Below are 22,239 nucleotides of genomic sequence, written 5' to 3'. Positions count from 1 at the left end.
CCGCTCAGGCGTGGGGCCGGGGACGCGGGTGGGACGGGCGCGGCGGTAACTCGGCGGGGCGGCAGCGGCCCGGCCCCATCCTCACCCGCCTGCCCCCAGCCCCCGCCCCGGCCCTCCCGGGGGCCACCATGTGCATCCCCCACCCCGCTCCTGCCCTCCCCTCCCCTTCCCCACCGCCCTGCGCAGGCAGGATGCGCGCGGCACCGCCATCCCCCAGCGGGAGCCCCGGCGCGGCGCGGCAGGGCACGGCGTTCTCCCCCCCCCCCCTCCCTCCCTTCCTTCCCGGGCCCCGGCGGAACGGCGGAGACAAAGTTGGCGGCGGAGGTGCCCGGGCGGCTCGGCTCGGCTCGGCGCGGCGCAGGCCGGGCGGCTGGCTCGGTGCATGCCTGGTGTGTGGATGAATCGCAGCAGGCGGCGGGCGGGGGCGGGGGGGGCCGCGGCCGGCGATTGGGCGGCGCGGCGCTCGGAAGCACTTTGTTTTCTATTCTAATGAGGGCGGAGCGGGGCTTGTGGATATTTACGTTGAGGCGGGAGCCGCCGCCCTTCATTCACCCACATGGTCCCCGAGCCCGGCCGCCGCTGCCGCCGGGACCTGCCTTCGCGCCACTTCCCTCCCCCCCCTCCCCTCCCCGCCTCCATCCGCCCCGCCGGGGAGCGGCGCGGCTCCCCTCGGCCGAGCTCGCCTCGCCCCGCCGCGCCGGGGGGCCGCGGGAAGGAGGAGAAGGAGGAGGAGGAGGAGGGAAGATGGTGGCGGCGGCCGCCGCTGGCTGGTGAGTGTCGCTGCCGCGCGCGTGTCGCTGACAGGAAACCTGTTGTGAGGCGCCGGCGGCCGCCGGGCCCGGGGTGGGGGGGGGGGGGTTGGGGGGGACACACGGCGGCGGAGCGCGGCGCGGAGGCAGCGGTAACGGCGCGGGGGGTGCTGGCGGGCCGCTGTGAGTGGCCGGGGCGGCGGGAAGGGGGGTGTGGGTGGGCGGCGGGCGAGGCGGAGGGCGGAGGGGGGGGGGGGGGGGAAGCGGGAGCAGGGCGCATGGCAGCGGCCGCCGCGGCGGCGGCGCCTCCCGAGCTCGCAGACGGGGCGGGAGGGGCCGGAATGAGGGAGATTTGAAAAAGCGTGCGCGCCGCTCGCTGCTGCAGTGAGTCCCGCCGCCCCCCTTCTCGCCCCCACCCCACCCCACGCACACACACCCCCCCCCACCCCCGCCCAACGCGGTCCGGGCCCGGGGAGCGCCCGGCGGCGGCGGCCGAGCTGGCGGGGCGGGCGGGCAGGGCGGCGCGGGCGGCACAATGGCAGCGGCGGCCGGGGGCCGGGAGCGGGCGGGCGGGTCTGCCTGCCCCTGCGGCCCGCGGGGGGGAAGAAGGCCCGTCCGGGAAAGTTTTGCGGCGTGCCCGGCGTGGCTGCGGGGGGGGTGGAGGGGGTGGGTGGCGGTGGCGGTGTGGGGGGGGGGAGTTGGCGGCACCAGAACAAAGCCGCACGTGGGGCAGAGGCCGCGGCGGCGCGGGGGCTCCGCTCGCCGCCCACGCCCAGCTCGGGGAACGGCAGCGGCGGTAAAAGAGGCGGCGGCGGGCGAGGAGGGAGGGAGGGCGGGCGGGCGCGGGGTGGTTGGAAGGGGGGGGGGGGGGCTCTCGGGGAGTTCCCGGCGGAGGCGCTTTGTGTTCCGCCGCCCCCCGGGGGAGGGGGCGCGGGGCCCCGGGGAGGGGGGCAGCGCCGCGGGCTGCGAGCGCGTCCCGGGCCCCTCCGCGTGGGCTTTTGTTCGCAGGAGGGGCGGGGGCGGCGGGCCCTCCTCTCCCTCCCCACACGCCGCCCCCCCCCCCCCCCCCCCTTTCCCCGGCCGGGGCGCGGGTTCTCCGCCTCTCCCGGGCGAGGGGGGCGGCGGGCGGGCCCCGCGCCGCCGCCCGGGAGCCGCGGGCTTCATTACGAAATCGTGCGCGGCGGCAGCTGCGGGGGCCTCGGCGGCGCCATGTTGCTGGGGAGGGAGGGGGGGGGGGGAAGGAGGCGGGGGACATGGCGGCGGCTGCGTGCTGGGGCCGATTGTTCCCTGTTAGGCCCGGAGCCGCGTGTGGGCAGCGGCGGCCCGGAGAGCCGCTTCCCCTCCCCTTCCCGGCCCGGGCGGCCCCCGGGAGCGGGCGGGCCCGGCCCTTGTTCCTCCGCCCGGGTTGCGGGGCTCGGCGGGCCCGGCCGGGCGGTTGGGGACGGCGGGCGCGGGGTGGAGGTGGAGGGAAGCGGGGGGGGGGGCGTCACGCCGTAGCCGGGCTGTGACCTCCGCGCTGCCGGCGGTGGCGCCCCCTGGCGGGCGCGGGGCGCGCGGCCGCCCCTGTGTTCTCGCCGGAGCACGTGCTGCGCGGTGAGGGGAGCGGGCCCGGCCCGGGCAGGGGCCTGCGGGCCCGGCGGCGGCCGAGCAGGCCGGGGTGCCGGAGCGGCTGAGCCCGGGGAGGGGTGGGGGGGTCCCCGCCGCGGGGGGAGGGGGTGGTGGTAGTGGTGTTTCTCGGGGAAGGGGTGAGCCCGCGCGTGGGGTGCCGCGCGGGGCGGTTTCTCGCCGCCTGAGGTGGGGGGGGGGAGTACCACCACCGGAGCGTTTCGCGCCCTCCCCAGGGGTGGAGTGGGGATGGGGAGCCCTGGCGTTCGGGAACTTGCTCGGTGACTTTGTTCTCTCTCCTCAGCAACAAAAAGCAAATAACTTGGTGGGTGGTTTTTTTTCTTTTTTTTCTTTTTTTTTTTTTTTTTTTTTTGCAGTATCGACACGTGCAGCAGGAAATAATGAAGCTTTCTGTGGATGTTGGAGTAGTGTTTGTGGAGGAAGTTACTTTTTACGGAAAATGGTAAGTTGGTTTTTTATAGTGATTTGTTTTTAAAAATGTAGAGGCAGAACCAGTGCTTTTGAGGCTGAGCCTGAGACTTTGGTTAGGAGCACTAAATTCCAAAGAGTTCCTTGGGATTGGAGGCACGTGTAGCAGTCCACAATTTCACGCATTTAGAGGAGAATAATGCGCGTTTTTCAAGCGCTCGTTTGTCTAACTAAAGCAGCTGGACAGGGAGAGTGTCTTAAAAATGTTTAAATTTGATATCTGGGATTTTATTTTTTTTTTCTTCCTTTGAGCCAAGCCTCTTTTTCAGTCTAACAAAAGTTACAGTTTTGTTGTAGTTTTGAAGTATTACATTAAGCTTGCTATAAACCTCAGGCGAGAGAGACTTTACGTGATCCTTCAAGTCTGTATTCCTGTTAAAGAAGGAATAAAATGTACTTTCAAATTTTGAACATAGTGCTGTCCTGCTTTACTAAACCTTGGGCCTGTAATACATACCTGTAATTTGGTTGCGGTAGTATATTTTACAGCCGTCGTTGGAGCCTGCTTTTTGTTGCTAGGTAGGCCAATCTAAATGCAATTGTAGGAATTGTATTTTGAGGCAGCAGCGTGTCTGTGGCAGTAGCAGCAAACGTTCTGACCTGCCAGCAAAGCAAGTAACTGGAAAACTTAAGAGAGCACCTGGCATGTCGTGAGGTGCTTTCTGGACTTCAGAAAGCTGATGGTATGATCTGTTCAGTATACTTTTAAAATTCCTAATCATGTCGAATTGGGCATAAACCTTGTTTAAATACTTAATTGGCCTTTATCCTTTTTTCTACTGAGGAGAGGCGGTGGGAGTTCTTACCCTATTTCAGGTTGGTCTTTGAAAACTATCAGTTATTTTTATCTCCACAAGTTGTGATGGTGTTCTGAGAATGGCAGTTGACTCACTCTCACAATTGGACTCTTCTACTGTCAATCAGCATTGATTTTGATGCTGCTAGTATTGTGTATGAGAGTCCTGGATTGGGCTAATGCACTGCTTCAGCTTACTCTGAAGGAGGTCTTTAGCCCAGAAACACAGTGTGAATGTTTGTTCCAAAGCTTGGTTGTCAAAGGTGTGCAATTCAAAACCTGATCAAATGCTCACTTTGTTCTTTTCTTTCAGCAGGTACAAGGTAGACAACATATCTTGAATTGCTAAAAACGCTGGTTGCGTCAGAGTAATGTCAAAGTGCTTACAGTGCAGGTAGTGATATATAGAACCTACTGCAGTGAAGGCACTTGTAGCATTATGTTGACAACTGCCTCAGGAGATCTTGCAGGACTTCAGAGATTGGCAAGGTACAGTGTGGTGGTGTCAAGTGCTTTTTGTACTAAGGTGCATCTAGTGCAGATAGTGAAGTAGATTAGCATCTACTGCCCTAAGTGCTCCTTCTGGCATAAGAAGTTAATGTCTTCATCCAGTCACTCAGGTTAAGACTGTAGATGTTCCAGTAGTTTTCTGCTTTGCAGTCTTCTGTTAGTTTTGCATAGTTGCACTACAAGAAGAGTGTAGTTGTGCAAATCTATGCAAAACTGATGGTGGCCTGTTATAATCTACATCAAGGAGTTTGAATGCTTTCTGCTGGTTATGGGATATTTTGTGGCCTTCCTTGTTGTAACAGCAGTCTAGTGAATGACAGCTCCTGTAGCACTAAAGTGCTTATAGTGCAGGTAGTGTTTACTAATCTACTGCATTATAAGCACTTAAAGTACTGCTAGCTGTAGAACTACATATTCAACATGCCTTACAATTTATTTGTTGTTTAATTGAACACTGTTCTCTGGTTAGTTTTGCAGGTTTGCATCCAGCTGTATGATACTCTGCTGTGCAAATCCATGCAAAACTGACTGTGGCAGTGACAAGTCAGTCAGTGAGTGTGGAAAAATTGTACCCCTTTCTACACAGGTTGGGATCAGTTGCAATGCTGTGTGTGTCTGTGGTATTGCACTTGTCCCGGCCTGTTGAGGTTGGTGGGGATAGAGGCTGAAACACCTTCGTAGCTTTAAGGAATTTCTCCTTCACTGATCCAGGAAACTTAAGATTTTTTATTTTTTTTTTTTTAAGTTTCTTCTTGAAAAAATGTCATGTAATTTTCTATGTAACCAGACTTTTCATTTTCTGTATCTGGCTTCTTGTTTGTATGTACTGGATTTGTTGCTGACTACATGTATTTACTGAAATCCTTGAGTGTGGATTTTTTTTTTTTTTAAGGCTATTATTAGCTTTCTATTAAACTGAGGTGAATACTTGTTTACAGTTTCTTCATGAATTTGTTGGGAAGAAGTGGATCTTAGGTATCAGAAAATCTGGATGAAAGTTCTAACTTGTTCAGTGTAAACTTGCTTCTCAAATTCAAATTACGTGAAGGAGTCAGCAGCTTTCTTCTGTAATGGTTTTCATTATATTGAAACTCTGTATGTTCTAATTGGTAATAGAGTGTATTTTTAGCCTTAGTTCTTCCATCCAGAATTTGTCAAATTCAGGAGTACTAAGTGAGGTTACAGGCAGGGCTTTAATCATTCCTCAGCTATGGAATCTTTAATACTAGTTAGGTGTCCACTTGTGGAGTATCTGCATTCATGGTGAGTGTAACAGCGGTCAACTCGTAACCTTTGGAGTGAATCACTTAGCATGTGATGCATAGCAATGAAGTAAAGCATCTCTTGAGCTACCTGAAGAACTTATCTGGGGGAAAACTCATCCATATAACTGCTTCAAAAAAGCTGAGATTTGTTGGGGAAGATGTGGTAACTGGCTCCCCAAGGAAGTGTCAGTGTAAAAATCCCTAAGTGGAGCGTTCAGCACATCTCATTTTTTGAATGAGCTGCGTGTTAGTAAACTACACTTGTAGCTCAAATGTTAATGGTTTTATTTCCTAAAATGGGCTTCCGGAGGACTAATGCTGTAAATTCAAAGTACTCAATTTGTCATTTATAGCTGCCAGACTCTATGTAGTAATAATCTAAAGTTCCTTTGTGGTAGGAAAATTAAGAATATTTGGGTCAATGCTGCCCTTGCTGTTCTTACTTCAAATTAAAACAGAATACTAAGCTAAATGGGTCGTTGTTCCTAAGAGTGTTGGGACACTGTTTTCCAGAGTCAGTGTATATTGCATTGCTGCCTCAGAACATTGCTCTGTCCTCTGGCAGGATGTTGAAAATTCTTAGATGGCTTTGACATCTCTTAAGTTTCACTTTTCTGAAGTAGCCAAGCCAACTTAGGCTTTTACTATGTGCTGCTCAGTTTCTGCCCCTTTTTGTATCCCTATTTCTTCAGAACGTATTGCTCAGATAGGTTTCTTATCCAAAATACTCTTCCCAAGCTTAAAATTTTCTCTTTAGTCTTGCTGATTAGAGGAAACTTGTGTCAGTGAAGTCAGCAGATGAAGACGCCTGTCTCGTCCCGATTTCTGTACGATAAGTTTCTGCAGTAATCTGTTGGCGATGGCAGGTTTAACTCCTTTTTGAGCATAAAAGCAATATTCTTAAAAGTTGAAATGCAGGAGGCATTTTAATACATGATCATGTTTATACTGCCATGTAAGCATCACATTTTGAAATGCCTGAAGGTGTATATTGCAGTCAGACAGTGAAGCTTGTTAAAACTGAGTGCTTGCAGAAGCAGTTTTTATGCCCATGGACCCTTAAATTGTCCATCAGGTATGTCGAAGTGTACCTAGTTTTAATACTTTTGTGTGGAAACAAATTATGTGACATTTGTTAGTGTTTCCATCATTTAATCTTTTAATTTTCCCGGACTCCAAAAAATACTTCATGGTGCAAGTCTGTGGGGAATAGTTTTGGAACTCTCATACAGCATTTCAAGTGACATGGTAAGCTATGCTTTAGTCAAGGGGCACTTGCAACAATGCCTGTGTAAACTGTAATATCAGTCTTATTTGCATGCTTTCAATACAACTTTGGCTTATTAATTATACCACTTGCGTTACCAAAATTTCAAGTTAATTACGCACGCTCTTTTTTGAAAGTATTTGTAATACTTCTATGTTGTTTTAACTCGTTCTAATGTATCAGTAGCTTCCTCACGAGTATGTACTAAGTGAATATAGTCTTGCTTTGTACATCAAGTTCTGTGTAAATTACTTTTAATAGTCACTTTGGTATCTCCTAAGAAATGATTGTTAATCCCATGTATGTTAGTTTCAGTGTAGCTGAGACATTGAACTCTAGGTGATGGAAGACGGTAGGGAGAGAAGTAACGCTGCTAAATTCAGCTGGTTTTATTGAAATAAGCTGAGCCTTGTCGCTGTTTCTGTAGAAGGTTGAGTGGAGTGGTTAGGTAGCTGAAACAAGTGCCAGTTTAAAAATACTGCAGAAATACCAAGAAGTTTTTTCTGCAGGTGTGTTCAGCTGAGTCTGTTAAAACACTGTCATGTGGATGAGAAGCTTATTTCTTTCTACTGGCTTTGATACAGGTAATAATTTTTCAAGTGAACTGCTATGAATTGATCTGAGCCTTATGAACTTCTGTGAGCCTAGCACTTATGAAGATAAGCCTGCATGGATTTTTAGGAATTGTCTAAAATTATTTTTTTTCTCCATGTGTATTATGGAGGAAGAGCATAACTTAGTCTTGTCTTTCTAAACAAAAAGCAAGAAATTCCAAGCAGTATTAATACTTGCCTGAAGTTCTAGTATAGCACAGTTGGCCTTATAAGGAAAACCTTGTCTGTTAAGCATAGAAAACTTCTCTCTCTACACTCTTAGTATCTGAAAGCATGCTGGGAAATTAAGCAGTTGTTTTTCACTAATTTGTCACTGGATGATACTGAAAAACCAGCTCAGTTCTTTAGAATTGACTTTTGTGTGTTGACTTAGAATATCAAAGCAACTAGTGAGATGACTGTCAGGAGCAGACATTTTGAGTAATAGCTGGTTCATAGGTATTAAATGAACATAGGACTAGAAGGGGACATCCCCTGCTGTGGCGGCACAGAGTTGTATCTTTCCTGCATAGCTGACATACTATCATGAGAAAATGAATGTAACACTCCATGTTCTGCTTTTCACTAATTCTCATCTTTAAAATACATTATACAAAGTCTTACTTGCAAAGACCCGCAGCTTTCTTCAGATCTGGGACTTACTTACAGGGTTTGTTTCCACACCACCGTTCTCCTCCCTATCCACCCCCCATGACTAGTCTAGAATTCATTCCCTGAAGCCTTCTCCTCTCTAAATGTTTGGGTTTAGTAGCTTCAGATGAATAGGCAAATGGCAGTCAGTATATAAAATACAGAAATGTCATGGATACCGGAGATAAAGCAACTGATCATGAAGCAGTGGACTGCATCGTGTTGTGACTCTTCATCATATCCTTGCTATGAAGTCTACAGTTTTTTTCCTCAAAGAGTCTGAATTTCTGGTCATTCATTTTCCTGTTTGCCTTTTTGGATGATGTCTAAATGAGAAGATGCTGGGGTGGGGGGGGTAAGTGCTATTAGGATTCTTCTCTACAGCATTTACTACATTCTGTTGATCCTGATGGATTATCTGCTGCACTTGTGTCTTTTACATCTGTGTAGCAGTGTTAACCAGCATCTGTCTTCCCTCATTTGGTATGGTCAGCAGGAGAAGAATTGAGGCTGGTACCTGTTAACATGGTGCATGAGAATTGTCAGTCTGGAATTGGTGAGGCTAGACATGCGTTCCCACCCTGGCATTGTTGTGTGCTACCAGTTCTGAAGCTTCTCGTTTTGGAAGGTAGTTTGAAACAGGGCAAACAAAGTGTTGCATACATTGAGTGAAGTTAGGGTTTTTTAACAAGATTTAATACAAGGCTGTTAACGGCTACAGCCAGTAAGATTTGTGGCTGGAGGGGGACTGACTAGTGGCCCCGTGAGTGGAGGCTGAGAGTTGTAATATGGATGTTTCAGTTATTTTAGATTTTCCACCTTTCTAAGGAAAAAAAACCCAAACCCAAACAACATAGCATTCATTCCTACTGTTAAATAAAACTTAACTTTGCGTAGTTTCCCCAAAATTATTTGATGGCTGAACAATTCTGTGAATTCGGTGTCATTTTGGGCTCCCTTGTTGGTTTTGGGGGCTTGCTTTGGTTGCGTTTTTTTGTTTCTTGGGGTGGGGTGTTGTGGGTTTTTTTTCATTGCACTTAACTCACTAGGGTGACATGACATGAGTAATTCAAGTTTGTGTTCAAATACAGAATGCTTGGTTACAAGCTGACTTCAGGCTCCTTAGGAACTGGATCAGGTTCTTTAAATGGATAGTAAACCATACAGACAAAGCTGTAAATGCAAGTAGCTGTAATTTGGGTAGCCTTAGATGTCCTTTTGTGACTTGGAAGAGATTAGCACTTCTGTTCATCACTAGAAGGACTGATTCCTTCAAGCATCACAAACTGTACCAGGTTTAGGCACACACTGCGGCCAAGAGAAGAAATCTCCCTAGTTGAAAAAAAAAATAAATTCTTAATGGCTCTTCCGTGTGGCCAGCATGCTTTGTATGGAACAGGATTTTTACATGTTTGGTTAACAGAGCTAGCCGAGACTATTAACAGAAGAAATGCTTATTTTTGGTAATGGGCATTATGTGTGTATCTGATTCAGACTGGTTTGGATTACTGTCAGCTGGGGTAGCTGAGTAATGCTACCTATTAATGTATAGTCTGAACTCCTAATGGAGCAATGTTTGAAAAGACAAAAAGTAGTCTTTGACAAATGCTTGAGTGCTACCCTTTGTATATTTTAGTCGCTGGAAAATATGTCTGCTCTTGTGAGTTTGGTTGAAGAGATGCATGTTGGGGAATCTGACCTGCAGATAAGTGGTGGCTGGTCATGTCCCACTTGCAGTAGAAATGTTTGGGCCCGTTTCCTGCTGGAAAAAGTGTGATATTCCCTGGGAGATGGGAGGCAATCAAGGATGCAATTAAAGGTAGGGAAGATGAAAACAAGAATGGATGGGAAAAGAAAAGAGTAGAAAGCTCAGTTAAGGCAGGAGGCTAGCATAACTATGGTTACTTAATCTGTATTTTCTATGCCTTGTACACTGCTGTGACTGACAAGAATGTTAGAACAACTGTCCTGCTGTGGGGCATGTCAGCAGTTTGGATAGAAATGGTCTGGATTTTAACAATGGATAAGGCATTGTACAACAATAAGAAATCCTTTGGGTGACATGTTATAGAATCTTTAAAAGATTCCAGATACCCACATCTTTTAAGTGCGTTTATGGCAGTGCTTTTTTCCTGCTATAGAACAAATTAACTAGTTCCTGCTTAGTGTACTTGATGTAGAAGGAAAGCTGCTTCTACTGTTGTACAGGATGGCACTTTGTAGTCACTTCTCTAGTTCTTTAACTGTCCTTGCTGCAGAGATGTAAAATATGAGCACTTAGGAAGTATTGAGTCACTAGTTGTTTTGAGATGTGTGTATCTTACTTTCTTTTTCTCTCTCCCCCCCCCCCCCCCCCCCCCCCATGCTACTTTGGCAAAGGCCCATGTTTTATATGGGAAATCAGCCTTAACTCCATAGTTTCTGAATATTACGGTAATACTTGGAAAGCTTATATGTACTTCAAAATAGAAAATCTTTATGTCTTAAACCCTGTAAACCTCTGTGGGCTTAATTTTGGGGTTTTTGGTTTGGTTTGGTTTTTTTTTACTTTCCCAGTTGTTTTCCAAAGACCAAAGAAAGCTGTGTCTTAGAGAGGCTTCTTTTTAAGTATCTCATTTTCTACAGTCAGATTCTAGAAATTGGCACTATTAGGTGGCCAATCAGATTTTTTTTATTATTCAGTAAAAATGAAATGAAAGGTTTCATAATGAAACAAGAATGCTTTCTTAACTGCATAAGAGAGTATCTGTGTGTGTGATAAGCTCTGCTAATGCGTTTTTAATTTAGGTAAAATCTTAATTCTCACCTAGCAAAAGCTTTTGAAAAACGTGCTGATTGAACAGTAATTGATATCTAGATTTTATGATTGGAAGTTACTATATGTGGGGTGGAGCTGTGTGATTGCGTTATGTTAAATAGTTCTTGGTACGACGTAGTATGAGTGAGATACTACAGTTCTGAGATGTAGGTTTTTTCATTTGCATCAATATCAGACGCATAAAAGCAAGTCATGAGTATGTATCCATGCGTCTATCAAAACAACTCTTGCACTGCAAGTCATGAATGTCTTAAAATTACATTATGCTTATGTTCTCAAGGTCTGTGGCAGGAAATAGCATTTTGTAAGAAGTGCCCCCTTTCAGCCATCACATAGAAATTCTGCAAACCCCTGTTGTAGTATGATAATGCACAGGGTGGTTAACTTTCAGGAGCAAGTTGTGCCCTTTGAACTGCTCAGTTCATAATCTGGTTCCAGTCTGAAGGTCATACAGCTGTTTTTTAACATTAGTCTGTATGTCACCAAAAACATGCTCTTTGTATTTGTTAGCATCTTCTAGTAGAGATGTAGCCCTGATCTTGCAATAACAGCTAGCTGGTGTTTCTCAAAGTGTTGGACTGGATTTCTGTGTGAGTGTGCTGTAAGAACTGGTTAGGTGTTAGAAAGCCCGAATGTGCTTACTGACATAATTGCAAGAGTGAGTGTAGAGAGTATTTTGGAGCTGTCATGAGTAACAAACATACTAGAGGTCCTTGGAGTATTTTCAACAGTCAGCCAGTAAGCTTGGAACACCTCTCACTTTGTGGGAAACTAGGACTGGAGATGCTGGAAAAAATGTGGCTCTTAATTCTGCTTTGGTCTCTGTGCTTTAGTATCTGGGTGCCTGGAGAAGTAGTCAGGGAAGTAGTTCTTTCCTGTTCTCCCCATTCACGTGTCTCTATTTGCAGAAACTCAGTGATCCCAGGTGAAATCAAATGGTTGAATTAGGAGTAGATCCTAGTTGGCAGTATTTGAGAGGCTGCTTTAGCAGGATAGTGAAAGCAGGTTTTGCTCAGGGAGACTGTGTGAGCCATCTGTAATATGGGTTATCCACGGAGATCAGTGCTAACAAAAGTGAGCATGTTCTTTGTCTGGCCAGGTCTGAGTCAGCTCCTGTTTGAAACTGTATTCTGAATTAGGATGTTTCTTTTTACCTTTATTTCCTAGCAACTTATGTCTAAGGATTGTACCAGTCACTGTGACAACAGATGTTCACTTGTTGGTATCTACTATTGAAGTTATTTTTGTCCCTTTTAAAGGTTTGTTTATTAAATTCAGCCAATAATTAAACACCCAGTTGGTAGAAAGATGCAGTTGTACATGGATTCAAATATGTACTGCACTTGGAATTTGGAGGAGAAAAATACATTTATTCATATTGTGTTTGTCTGAGTAAAGCATTTCTAAACATGAGGAGGTTGGGATGGATGGAGGTTAAAACATAGGGCTAGAATAGGGGAGGAAAGGGGAGAAAAATAATTACTGGAAGAAAACCTGGTATGTTGGGGAGGCTAGAACTATACTTTCTCCAAAAAAGTGTCGAGGTAGACTCTGCTTGGAGTGATAAGCACTGCAACAGTTGTATATATTGCTTTGTTTGTTTTGTAGTTTTGGGGGTTTTTTCCACACCAGTGAGAGAGGTGAAAAAAGCCTGTAGAGCTTTGTCTACTGGACTAATGGACTGTTCTCAATTCTTACTTGTATCCTAACATGGCTATCGAGTGTGCCCAAAAGTATTTTGACTTTTTCTAAGGTAACCCATTCTGCTCTGGTGATGTATTATACATAGGGAGGCTTAGTGTTTTGGGGGGAGGTCATCTGGTTTTGGGGGAGGGGGTTGGCACTTGGAGTGTTACGGTTTTGAACTATTCCATGAAGAGGGTAAGCGAAGAGTTCCCCTTCCTTGTGACATGAGTTGGTTGTAGTTTCTTGGATACTGAGAATCCTTATAGGTCTCTACTTCAAATTGGTGAGTTTCAAAATTTTTTTCACAGAAGTAAAAAACTTTTGATTTCACAATTTTTCACTCTGAGAATGGAGAGTAGTGGTTAAAAAGGAAACAAAGCCTTGGAGAACATGTGGTATTTTGTGATGGTGTGTTGTAAGACTGTTCTGGATTCCAGCTGAAGATGCCTGTACTCTTGTATTAACACTACTTTCTCTTTCTCCCCAAATAGTAAAGTTGTTTCCTGGCAGCATAACCTAGTATATCAAAAAGTAAGGTTTCTCGCACTGATTGGATGCTTCTCTGGCTTACTTTCATGTAGCAGTTGTCAAAATAGCATGTCTGGACACAGCCTGGAATCTGAGCTCTACCCTTCATCTACTGGTATAATTCCCACCCAGACTTGAGCAGCATCGCTGGCCTTGACAGACATACTTCATGCTCTGACATGTGAGTGGTTACCTGGGGAAATAGTTTGTGGGAGCTGTGAACAGCACTGTATATACTGAGGCATTCGGTATTGACAGCTGGGTAAATGGTGTCCGTATCTTGGAGCCACCTTCAGGTATCTGCAACCATGTGGAGCTGGACTTGCAAATTATTTGCTCCATCTATACATATGTGTAGTTCCATGTGGTAAGTGCTTTTCTAGTACTAAATTAGAATTTGGTCTAAAATGTGTATTGATTTGTAGGCCTGTTCCCCTTTGGGGATAGGGAAGGTATAGTACATTGGGGATCACCTACTTCTAGAAATCTGCAGATTTCTAGGACGTTTAAATTAGGTTACATTCCACCTTATAGTCTTTTATAAGAAGCATGGGGAGCCAACAAGAACGTAAGCATATTCTTAACAGACATTGCAGAAACAAAAGAACTGTCTAGCATTCAAGAAAAATTTGAGGGATGTGCTTTATTCATAAAACATACGGACTATGTATTTCTGAGTTCTGCTAGTGATAAGCTGAGTCTTCCCTCTACAGCCTGAAGGAGCTTGGACATCTTCCCCTTCCCTCTCTTATATAAAAGTTAACTGCAAGGGAGCCTTTGCTAAAGAATCTAAACAACAAATGGGTAAAAAGGCTGTTTGCTAGTGATCATCTAGAGAGTTGTGATAAAGCACAGTGGAACAAAACCTAGATGGAAGTTGTATGAAAATGTGTATCTATTTCTTCCCTGTCTGCTGAGAGAGAGGGAGCAAAGGAAATAACTGAGAGGTAGATGCTGTAGAGGGGCTACCAAAGTAGTGTTAAGGCTACTTGAGCAGCCTCTCAGCCTGAGACTCCATGCAGAACCACATTTTTGAGGGGTGGGGAGGGGGAAGAGGAAGCAGGGGGGATAGTAAAGGTCCCTCCTTGGTAAAGACTAGGTTTTGTTTGGTTATAGCAAGTCACCTTAACATGCTGAAAGAAGAAAAGCTATAAAAGTTAAGTGAAACTAAGCTGGGAATTAAAATAACTGTCCCTTTGTCCCTATTCAGGTTTGTGGTTTTGGTTTTGTTTTGTGTTTGGGTTTTGGTTTTTTTTGTTTTTTTTTTTTTTTTTTTTTTTTATATTGGCCTCAGGCAATGAGCAACAGTGAGAAATCTGTTAAGTTTCCCTTTGTGCCCAAACCAGAAAATTCCAGATCAATCACCCTTATAACCATTGTTGTAATACCTTTTGTTATGACCTCCACCAGATGGTACTCCCACACCATGATTCTGGATTGGGTCAAGGTGCTGCTGTGGCAGAAGCATTCCTTTGGATTAAGTGGTGCTTGCCACTGTGATGAGACCAGCCCTGTGGTTGGAAGCATGACCTTTCAAAGTTTCCTGCTCACCCAGGTTGCCTTGAATTTCTTGTTTGTGGGTATCTGTTTTTAACCTTATGTCCAAGTTCACTGGTATTCAGAGAAATAAAGGCAGCACTTTGGTATGCTGGGACTTGTGCTGGTGTGCAGTGTGCTCAAGATACCGGAGTGCCACTTCATAGGGCAGCAACACCACCTTGTGTTTGACTGGCAAGGCAGGGCATGCGTGGTGTTCTTTCATGTGGTAGCTGTAACCTGTAGAACTGGTGCATTAATCAGTAGTTGAATCTCCCATATGATTTGAACACCCTGTCAGGGCCGCAGCTAGCTGCTTCACTCTTCTGTTCACTAGTGAGAGATCTGTCTCTCTTTTTACTCACTGGGAACATCCTCATCTATTGGCTTTTTATGGCCCCAATAAAATTAGAACTTCCCTGTTGTCTGGGTCTGTGGTGTGCTCCTGATTTATAGTTGGGAAGTTGGAGTGTGCTGTATTCTGAGAGCTTCATGAATGGTAAGGACATAGGCATTGGTAATCCTGATTGACCTGGTTGGTTTATGTTTGCCTTTTGCTAAGAGTTCTCAGATTCCTTAGATCTGCCAAGAAGTCTGAAAGTGCAGCATTTTACCAGTCTTCCTTGACTTTGTTATGTTTAAAAGTTTTCTAGTCCACTGTGATGCTAGTATAAAAGGACACTTTGTGCCTAAAATACCAGAATAATAAGCATACTTGTTGGGCAAATGTGGAGGAAATCTAAGGACCAGTACTTTTTTTGTGTGCAAGTGCGATGGAATGTTGTAGCACTGTCTTAACAATAAAAGTGAGTTACAAGGGAAGGGGGAGTACCTGTCACATTTCTTACTTTGCTGAACAAGATCTAGCAAAATGTACATTAGGTCTTCAGACCTAGAAGTGATGCTCAGATTCCTTCGTTTAGGCAGCCTAATATGCAGGTATAATCACAATTGACTGGTGTCTAACATGCTGCTTCCAACCTGTGTACCGTTGGAGCTTCCAATCTTCCCAACTAATATGTCCAGGGATACCAGAAATGAACTCAGAGATACTTAGCTGTGATCTTACAGATTAAACACTCAGACTTTGATAAAACAGGTGCTTTTTTTGATACATAGTTCCAAAACCATGCTCTGATTCATGAAGATGAACCTAAAAAGATGCAAACAGCATTTGTTGCAATAGACCTACTTTTATGTAATGAAACTCAATTACTTCTAAGCTGATGAATCCTTTTGATGAGATGTTCGATGGATAGCTTTTACTTTACAGCTGCCAAATTGTCACATTCCAGTCACAGGTTGTCCAGGACTTTGCGCAGGTGGTTTCGTGTTCATGTATAGAACTTGCACAACAATATGACTAACAGGAGTCAAATTTGTAGATTGGAAGGTCCTTTATCCATTTTGTGGAGGTATGGACTGTTTAAATTTTTTTGGTAAAGGGATATATCTCTAGGATTCTAGGATTGCAGTTGAAGGGTGTATGTAGAGAATCTTCTTTCTGACTTGCTGCTGTGTTTGGTTTTTTGTTTTGTTTGTTTTTAAGATGCTGGGTATCTCATTTTTAAATTCAAAGACAACTTTGGAAGTTCACCTCCAATTAAGTTCAAGTGAGGTAAATTATTGGACCTAGGCACTGCAAATATTTCATACTGTATTTTTGTTCTTATACCACAACCATGCTTCTCCAGAGTCAGAATTTAGCATTGCAAGAAGTGCTAATGTTGTTCCCCTTAAGTATAGTTATTCATCCCACTGTTCATGTATAGATAATTAAGAACCTTTTGTAGCATTTTTAAATAATATTAAAATGTTAGTTTAAACTTGCTGTATGATAGAGTTTTAATAACTATAGTGGATTCCAGAGAACATTTTGGAGAGGCATTTAATAAAGCTACAGGTATTTGCAATTTCTCTGATTTTTAAATTTCTCTGATTTCCCCTGACTTTTTTCAGGGCTAGCCTTTCCCTGAGCACACAAGGTCAAAAAAGTAACTGTGCTCACAAATAACGTTACATCTTTGTCCTTGAGGGGGCTTAGAAATGTTATAAACAAACTGGGAGTTTTCCTACTTTATTCAAACTTCAGGAAATGTTCTTTCTTCACAGCTGCTTCTTGTTTCCCTAGTCTACACTTTTTCTCTCTTACAATATGTATATATGTCTGTACAGGTACATATATTTGTCGTGTGTAAATATATGTGTATGGGAATGCTACTAATATGTAAAAGGTAGTATATATTTATGTCCCCTCAATGTGATGTAAGGCAAAGAAGAGGTTAGTTAGTAACATGACTTCCTGCGTAATATCTGCTACAAATGATTGGGAAACAGAAGGAGTCACTGTAGCTTGACAAAACACGAGCATTTCATGTGTATTCCCTTATTCTCATTGGTGGTGTCTATGAAACTAAATTCTTCCAAAGAGAACCTGTTTGGGAGGGGAAGAAACTGGTTTTTTTTGCTTGAATGCATTTTCTGATGACTGAAGTCAGCTGTGGACAGTGCAGGTGCTGAACCTGGAAGCACATAAGGTTTTAGCCTCTTTTTGAAATCCTGAAATTCTGGCTTTTTTGCCTTAGCTGGATTGCAAACATGGAAAGATGCCCAAGTGTGTTGGAAGTGGTGGCGTGTGCAATTGTACAAAACTCTGTGTGTGTGTGAGAGACATGGAATCCATTAAGGGATGTTTAAAGAAAGTGTGAGCAGTAATTGAAGTAGTTCTGAAGTTACAGATAGTTGGAAGGACATGGAGGAGAAATGTTCTATTCTTCCCTAGGGATCTGCTATTGCACTTGGGATACCGAGTGAACAGAGCTGTAGTATGGCCTTGCCACAGCCCTTCTGATATGCTCATGGGGGAGTCTTGTTTCTCCATCAAGGAATTAGGTGGTCATGCAGTAGTAATAGAGCTAGGATGGCTTAAATATCGGAAGAAAGGTTTGTGTCATGAAGTTTTTCATAGCTGATCTAATAAGGTGTTCCTTCTTGCTGTGGAGTCTGCTTCAGTTGTATTTATAATAATTTTCTTAGATGCTTGAGTTATTACTTCATAGTGCTGAGTGCAACATTGTGTTAAGATTAAGTAAAACTGATCTGGTTTGTAAGAAGTTCTGGGTTTCTCCTAGTTGAGCTGTATGGTTGACTTACCTAGTAGCTTGCTTCTGCAGTTTATTCATTGTCATGTCTGCTACCCTAAGACTGCAGTGCTGCAATATAAACTCAGTTTGTTCCAAGATACTTTGCAAACTCAATTTAGCACTAGATACTGTTGTACACTGGTTAAAATTCTCAATAAACTTCAAAGATCGCATTGTCCAGGTGTTCTTCACTTGTGCTGATTGAATTCAGGTGAAAACAGAATAGTTCAGTTGGAAGGGACCTACAATGATCATCTAGTCCAACTGCCTGACCACTTCAAAAAATCAAAGCATGTTGTTAAGGGCATTGTCCAGATGCCTCTTAAACACTGGCAGGCTTGGAGCATTGAACACTTCTCTAGGAAGTCTGTTCCAGCATTTGACCACCCTCTCGGTAAAGAAATACTTCCTCATGTCCAATTTGAACCTCCCCAGTTTTGAACCATTCCCACATATCCTATCACTGGGTACCGGAAAGAAGAGCTCAGCACCTCCCTCTCCACGTCCCCTCTTCAGGAAGCTGTAGAGAGCAATGAGGTTGCCCCTCAGCCTCTTCTTCTCCAAACTGGAGAAGCCCAAAGTCCTTAGCTGCTCCTCACAGGACATTCCTTCCAGCCCTGTCACCAGCTTGGTTGCCCTCATCTGGACACATTCAAGGACCTCAAGATCCTTCTTAAATTGTGGGGCCCAGAACTGCACACAGTACTCGAGGTGAGACCACACTATCACTAAATACAGCGGGATAATCACCTCTTCTGACCGTCTGGTCATGCTGTGTTTGATTCTCGCCAGGATGGGGTTTGTCCTCTTGGCTGCCAGGGCACACTGCTGACTCACACTGAGCCTGCTGTCGCCCAGCACCCCCAGATCCCTTTCTGCGGGGCTGCTCGCCAGCCACTCCTCTCCCAATTTATAGTGGATGCAGAATCTGTTATTTGGACTTGTTAAATTTCGTGCCATTGACGACTGCCCAGTGCTCTGATCTATCTAGATTCCTCTGCAAGGCACCTTGTCCCTCAAAAGAGTCAACAGCAGTTCCCAGTTTGGTATCATCAGCAAACTTGCTAGTGGTCCATTCAACTCCACTCTACAGAATGGCAGAGCCTAGAACAACTGGGACATTGAGCTGCCTCAACTGAGTTGGTACAGCTCAGTAACAGAAATTTATGGTTAAAGTAGGCACTGTGAGGAAATTAAATAAGGCGCATGAATACATATCTGGATTTGAAGATAAAAGTTCAAGATAAACTTTAAAAATCAAGAAAAATTGTTGGCAGTTGTTGGGGTATACTTTGAGCAGAACACGTAGGGTTTTTTACCAGTGTGCTCTGACGTGACTCTGTTCCATTTTGCTGATTTATTAATTAACTGCCATTAAGTATTTGAGACATATAGCTATAATTGTTTACAGTGATAAATGTGTAAAATCTTTATAAAAGGCTTGTATAAGCTTGTTTTTATGAACTGGTGCGCAAGGAACTGCATCTGTTGCATACCTCTGTCAATAACTGTCTTTCATTTGAGTGTCTAATTGAAGGGATAACTGGAAGAGCTTCTAGGATTTTAAGTTCATGTCATCATTAGAAGTATCAATATAATCATGAGATAAACGTACATTGTTTTAATCAAATACGAATTTTTCAGAATTTTAATAGGATAAATGTGATAATACTGTGTCTTGAGTAACGAAGGAAACTCAGTGGTGACAGAACTTCCTTTGCACATTGTGTTTTGTATAAACTACTCTGAAATAGAACTTAGGTAGCTGTTGCCATGTTTGAACAGTTGGTGGCTCCCATGCCTTGCAGCTGTCACTATACATAATGCCAAAACAAGTTAATTCAGTTTTAGCTGTATTGAACTAGTCAGAAACTTAAAATCAGAATCGGGAACTTAGTAAATTGCCAAACACTTCCAACTTGCATCTTAAGCCACTATGTAAATAGCCTTCTTAGTTCTTAAATAAGTGTCAACTCCACTATTCATGTCTGGCTTAACGTAAGATATAAGGGGCTCCTTTGCAAAGTGCCAGCTCACAATCAGTAGCAATATTCTTAAAACCAGCATAGCTGACAGAGCATTCCTGCTCCATATTGCAGGATTATACAGGCAACACTGATGACAGCTCTCCTGACCAAAAAAAGGGCCGGGGGAGGAATAGTGAAAGAATCCATTTCTGGAAAAGAGGCAGAGGTGAGCGAATACCCTGTAGACAATCTTTAAACTGAGACAAAACTGCTGACATACTTAAAAAGGGAAGTGCTTTTGTTTAGACTTGGAAATAAAGGATTTAGTGGGCAGTGGAGTTTGACAAAGCAAGATTATAACTTCTTAACAGAAGAGCAGGTGCTGATTAGCTGTCTCATTAGTCATTGCAGGAATATTAAATAAACACAAGACTTGAATAGGATGGACAACTCTGTAGAAAGTTTCAGTCCTAGAAGTCTGGAGAAAGCCTTGGATAAATGTGTAGAAATGAGACTAGAAACTTCTGTCGATGACCTCTTCCAACTTTTTGGCCTCAGAAAATATGATTGGAGAGATGGAACATTCCTCTCTGAGTTTTCCATTTTCTAGGGAAAAGGAAAATGCACTTTTTTTTCATTATTGGAAAACTACAGTTTGTCTGTTTTAAATGAAATATGTATATTATGCCATCCTGAACTACAATAGGTACCCTGTGCTGTTTTCCTTTGTGCCTTGTTTCTCATCTGGATTGTATTGCCATGCTTCATTCTTGAAACTTACGTAGCTTATGGTGGGAGCAGCACTGCAGGACAAAATAATTGGGAACACAGCCTTGCAGGTACAGCTTAGCCCTCCAAATTAGAGTGAGGTAGAGAGCAGCTTGAGAAGACACAGGCCAATGCAATCATGTAGTGACCCAAAGTTACATGTGAATGCAGTCTGTGTGTAGCATTTTATTTCTGTAGAGTTGAATCTTATGTGCTGATGAAGTTCTGGTTGGGAGTGAAAAAAGGGGAGAGAGGGTTTGAGGAGCCTTTGCAATGTGCAAACAAAATTCCTTACCAAAACCCTTCATTTTTGTTTCCTTCTGTTTCTTGGAGGAGATGAGCAAAAATAGCCCTGCTGATCAGAATTTGTATGTCAGTTTTGATTACTATATAGCACTGTACTATTTTAGCAATGTTTCAGGAAACAATATATTCTACCAAAGTGAAGCCAAAAAAATGTATCGTTCCAATACCTACCCTCATGTGCCTCTTTTTCTTTTAATTTTTTTTTTTAACTAATGTTTTACACTAAAGTCATCTAAGAGTTGCATTTGAAGACAAGGCTGGAATGTAGTTAGAGGTACAGTATTTACTGGAGAACTGCCTTAGCTTTTCTTCTAAGCCTATAAAATACTTTCAAAGTATGATTTGATCATTTTTTGCCTAGTTATTCTTAATATATTATTTTAAGGTATTAAGTGTTCATAAATTCTGCTGAAACAATGTAGTAGTAAGTGCTAAGATTAAACTTACAGGCTTGTGTTGTCCTTACAGTGCTCTGGAACAGTCAGTGGATAACAGCAGGATAACCTCTCAAAGTATTTACATGCTGCAATGTCCAATTCTTGTTCCTACAGTGGACTTCTAAGTCCCTCACATGTAATATATAGTATCCATGAAATGCATGTTAATGCTATTGGCAGGACAGGAAAAATGTACAATTTGGAGATCCTTATCCAGCATATGTCTTGAGCTAAGACTAGTCAGCTCACTAATGGCAAGCAGTTTGGTTCCAGTTTGTAAAAGACTTTATTCCTATCTTAAGAACAAACGTGGTTTCTTTGGGTGGCAGTAAGATGTGGTATGAAAACTGGTGGTGTCCAAGTATCTTCTTAAGCACCCTCTCTTTTTTAAATGAGGACCTGGGCCTAACTGTTTCCATACAGTAGTTTCATTTATCTCTTTAATACAAAGTGGGAAGTAATCTTGAAGTACAGCTTCATGAGTAGTTCAGGGGCAGCAGAATTCAGGAAATGTTGTTGTGTGGTGATTGGCTTTGGTATCCAAAGTAATGCAATTTCCATTTGAAGCTTTTTCTGTAACTGAGACATTTCTGATATCTCATACCTATAACACCAGAGAAATGCCCATTAACAAGTTATTATGGGCAGATAGGCATTAACATCATTATACAGTGTGGTTTTTTATTTTTTTTTAAATGAAATGTGAAGTTGGAAATTGACTTTTTGTATTGTGAATTTCATTACCAAGTTCATAAAGGTTTTGTGTGCTGATGGAAATTGCATCTTGCTAAATACAGAATGATCTATAAAAAGAGCATGTGAGGCAGTTAGGGAGGGGGTTCAACAGCCTTTCAATGGAAAGGTATGGCTGTATTTTTTGTATTTTTAATGCAGAAAGAGATCAGTGCTAGCACTTTAAGATGAAATACTTAGTCATATGTAGAGAGAGATTAGAGCCCAGTACTCCTTCCTTCCAGTACCCCAACTTGGTAGGCTGAGGTTCTGCTCTCCCCTAGACCAGTTGCTGCAGCTACTACAGCACATGTTAGGATAGCCTTAGAGGCTTTATTGTGTAGCCCTATCACTTCAAAAATGCATTAATATCTCACATATTCACCTGGGAGA

General features: G+C 44.1%; 1 protein-coding gene across 1 annotated transcript in view; it reads left to right on the top strand.

Annotated features, from left to right (window-relative positions):
• The first annotated feature begins 313 nt into the window (after positions 1-313).
• GPC5 (glypican 5) overlaps positions 314-22,239 on the top strand; it is a 754,872-nt gene continuing 732,946 nt past the window's right edge. The window contains 2 exon segments of the mRNA XM_075045978.1: positions 314-770; positions 2,732-2,817. Coding sequence (XP_074902079.1) covers positions 557-770; positions 2,732-2,817 — 300 coding nt within the window. The 5' untranslated portion in view covers positions 314-556.

This window comes from Buteo buteo, chromosome 14 (genome assembly GCF_964188355.1).
Source record: "Buteo buteo chromosome 14, bButBut1.hap1.1, whole genome shotgun sequence".
NCBI classification, from domain to species: Eukaryota; Metazoa; Chordata; class Aves; order Accipitriformes; family Accipitridae; genus Buteo; species Buteo buteo.
Note: the sequence above shows the minus strand (reverse complement) of the source record. Positions and strands in the feature narration are given on the sequence as shown.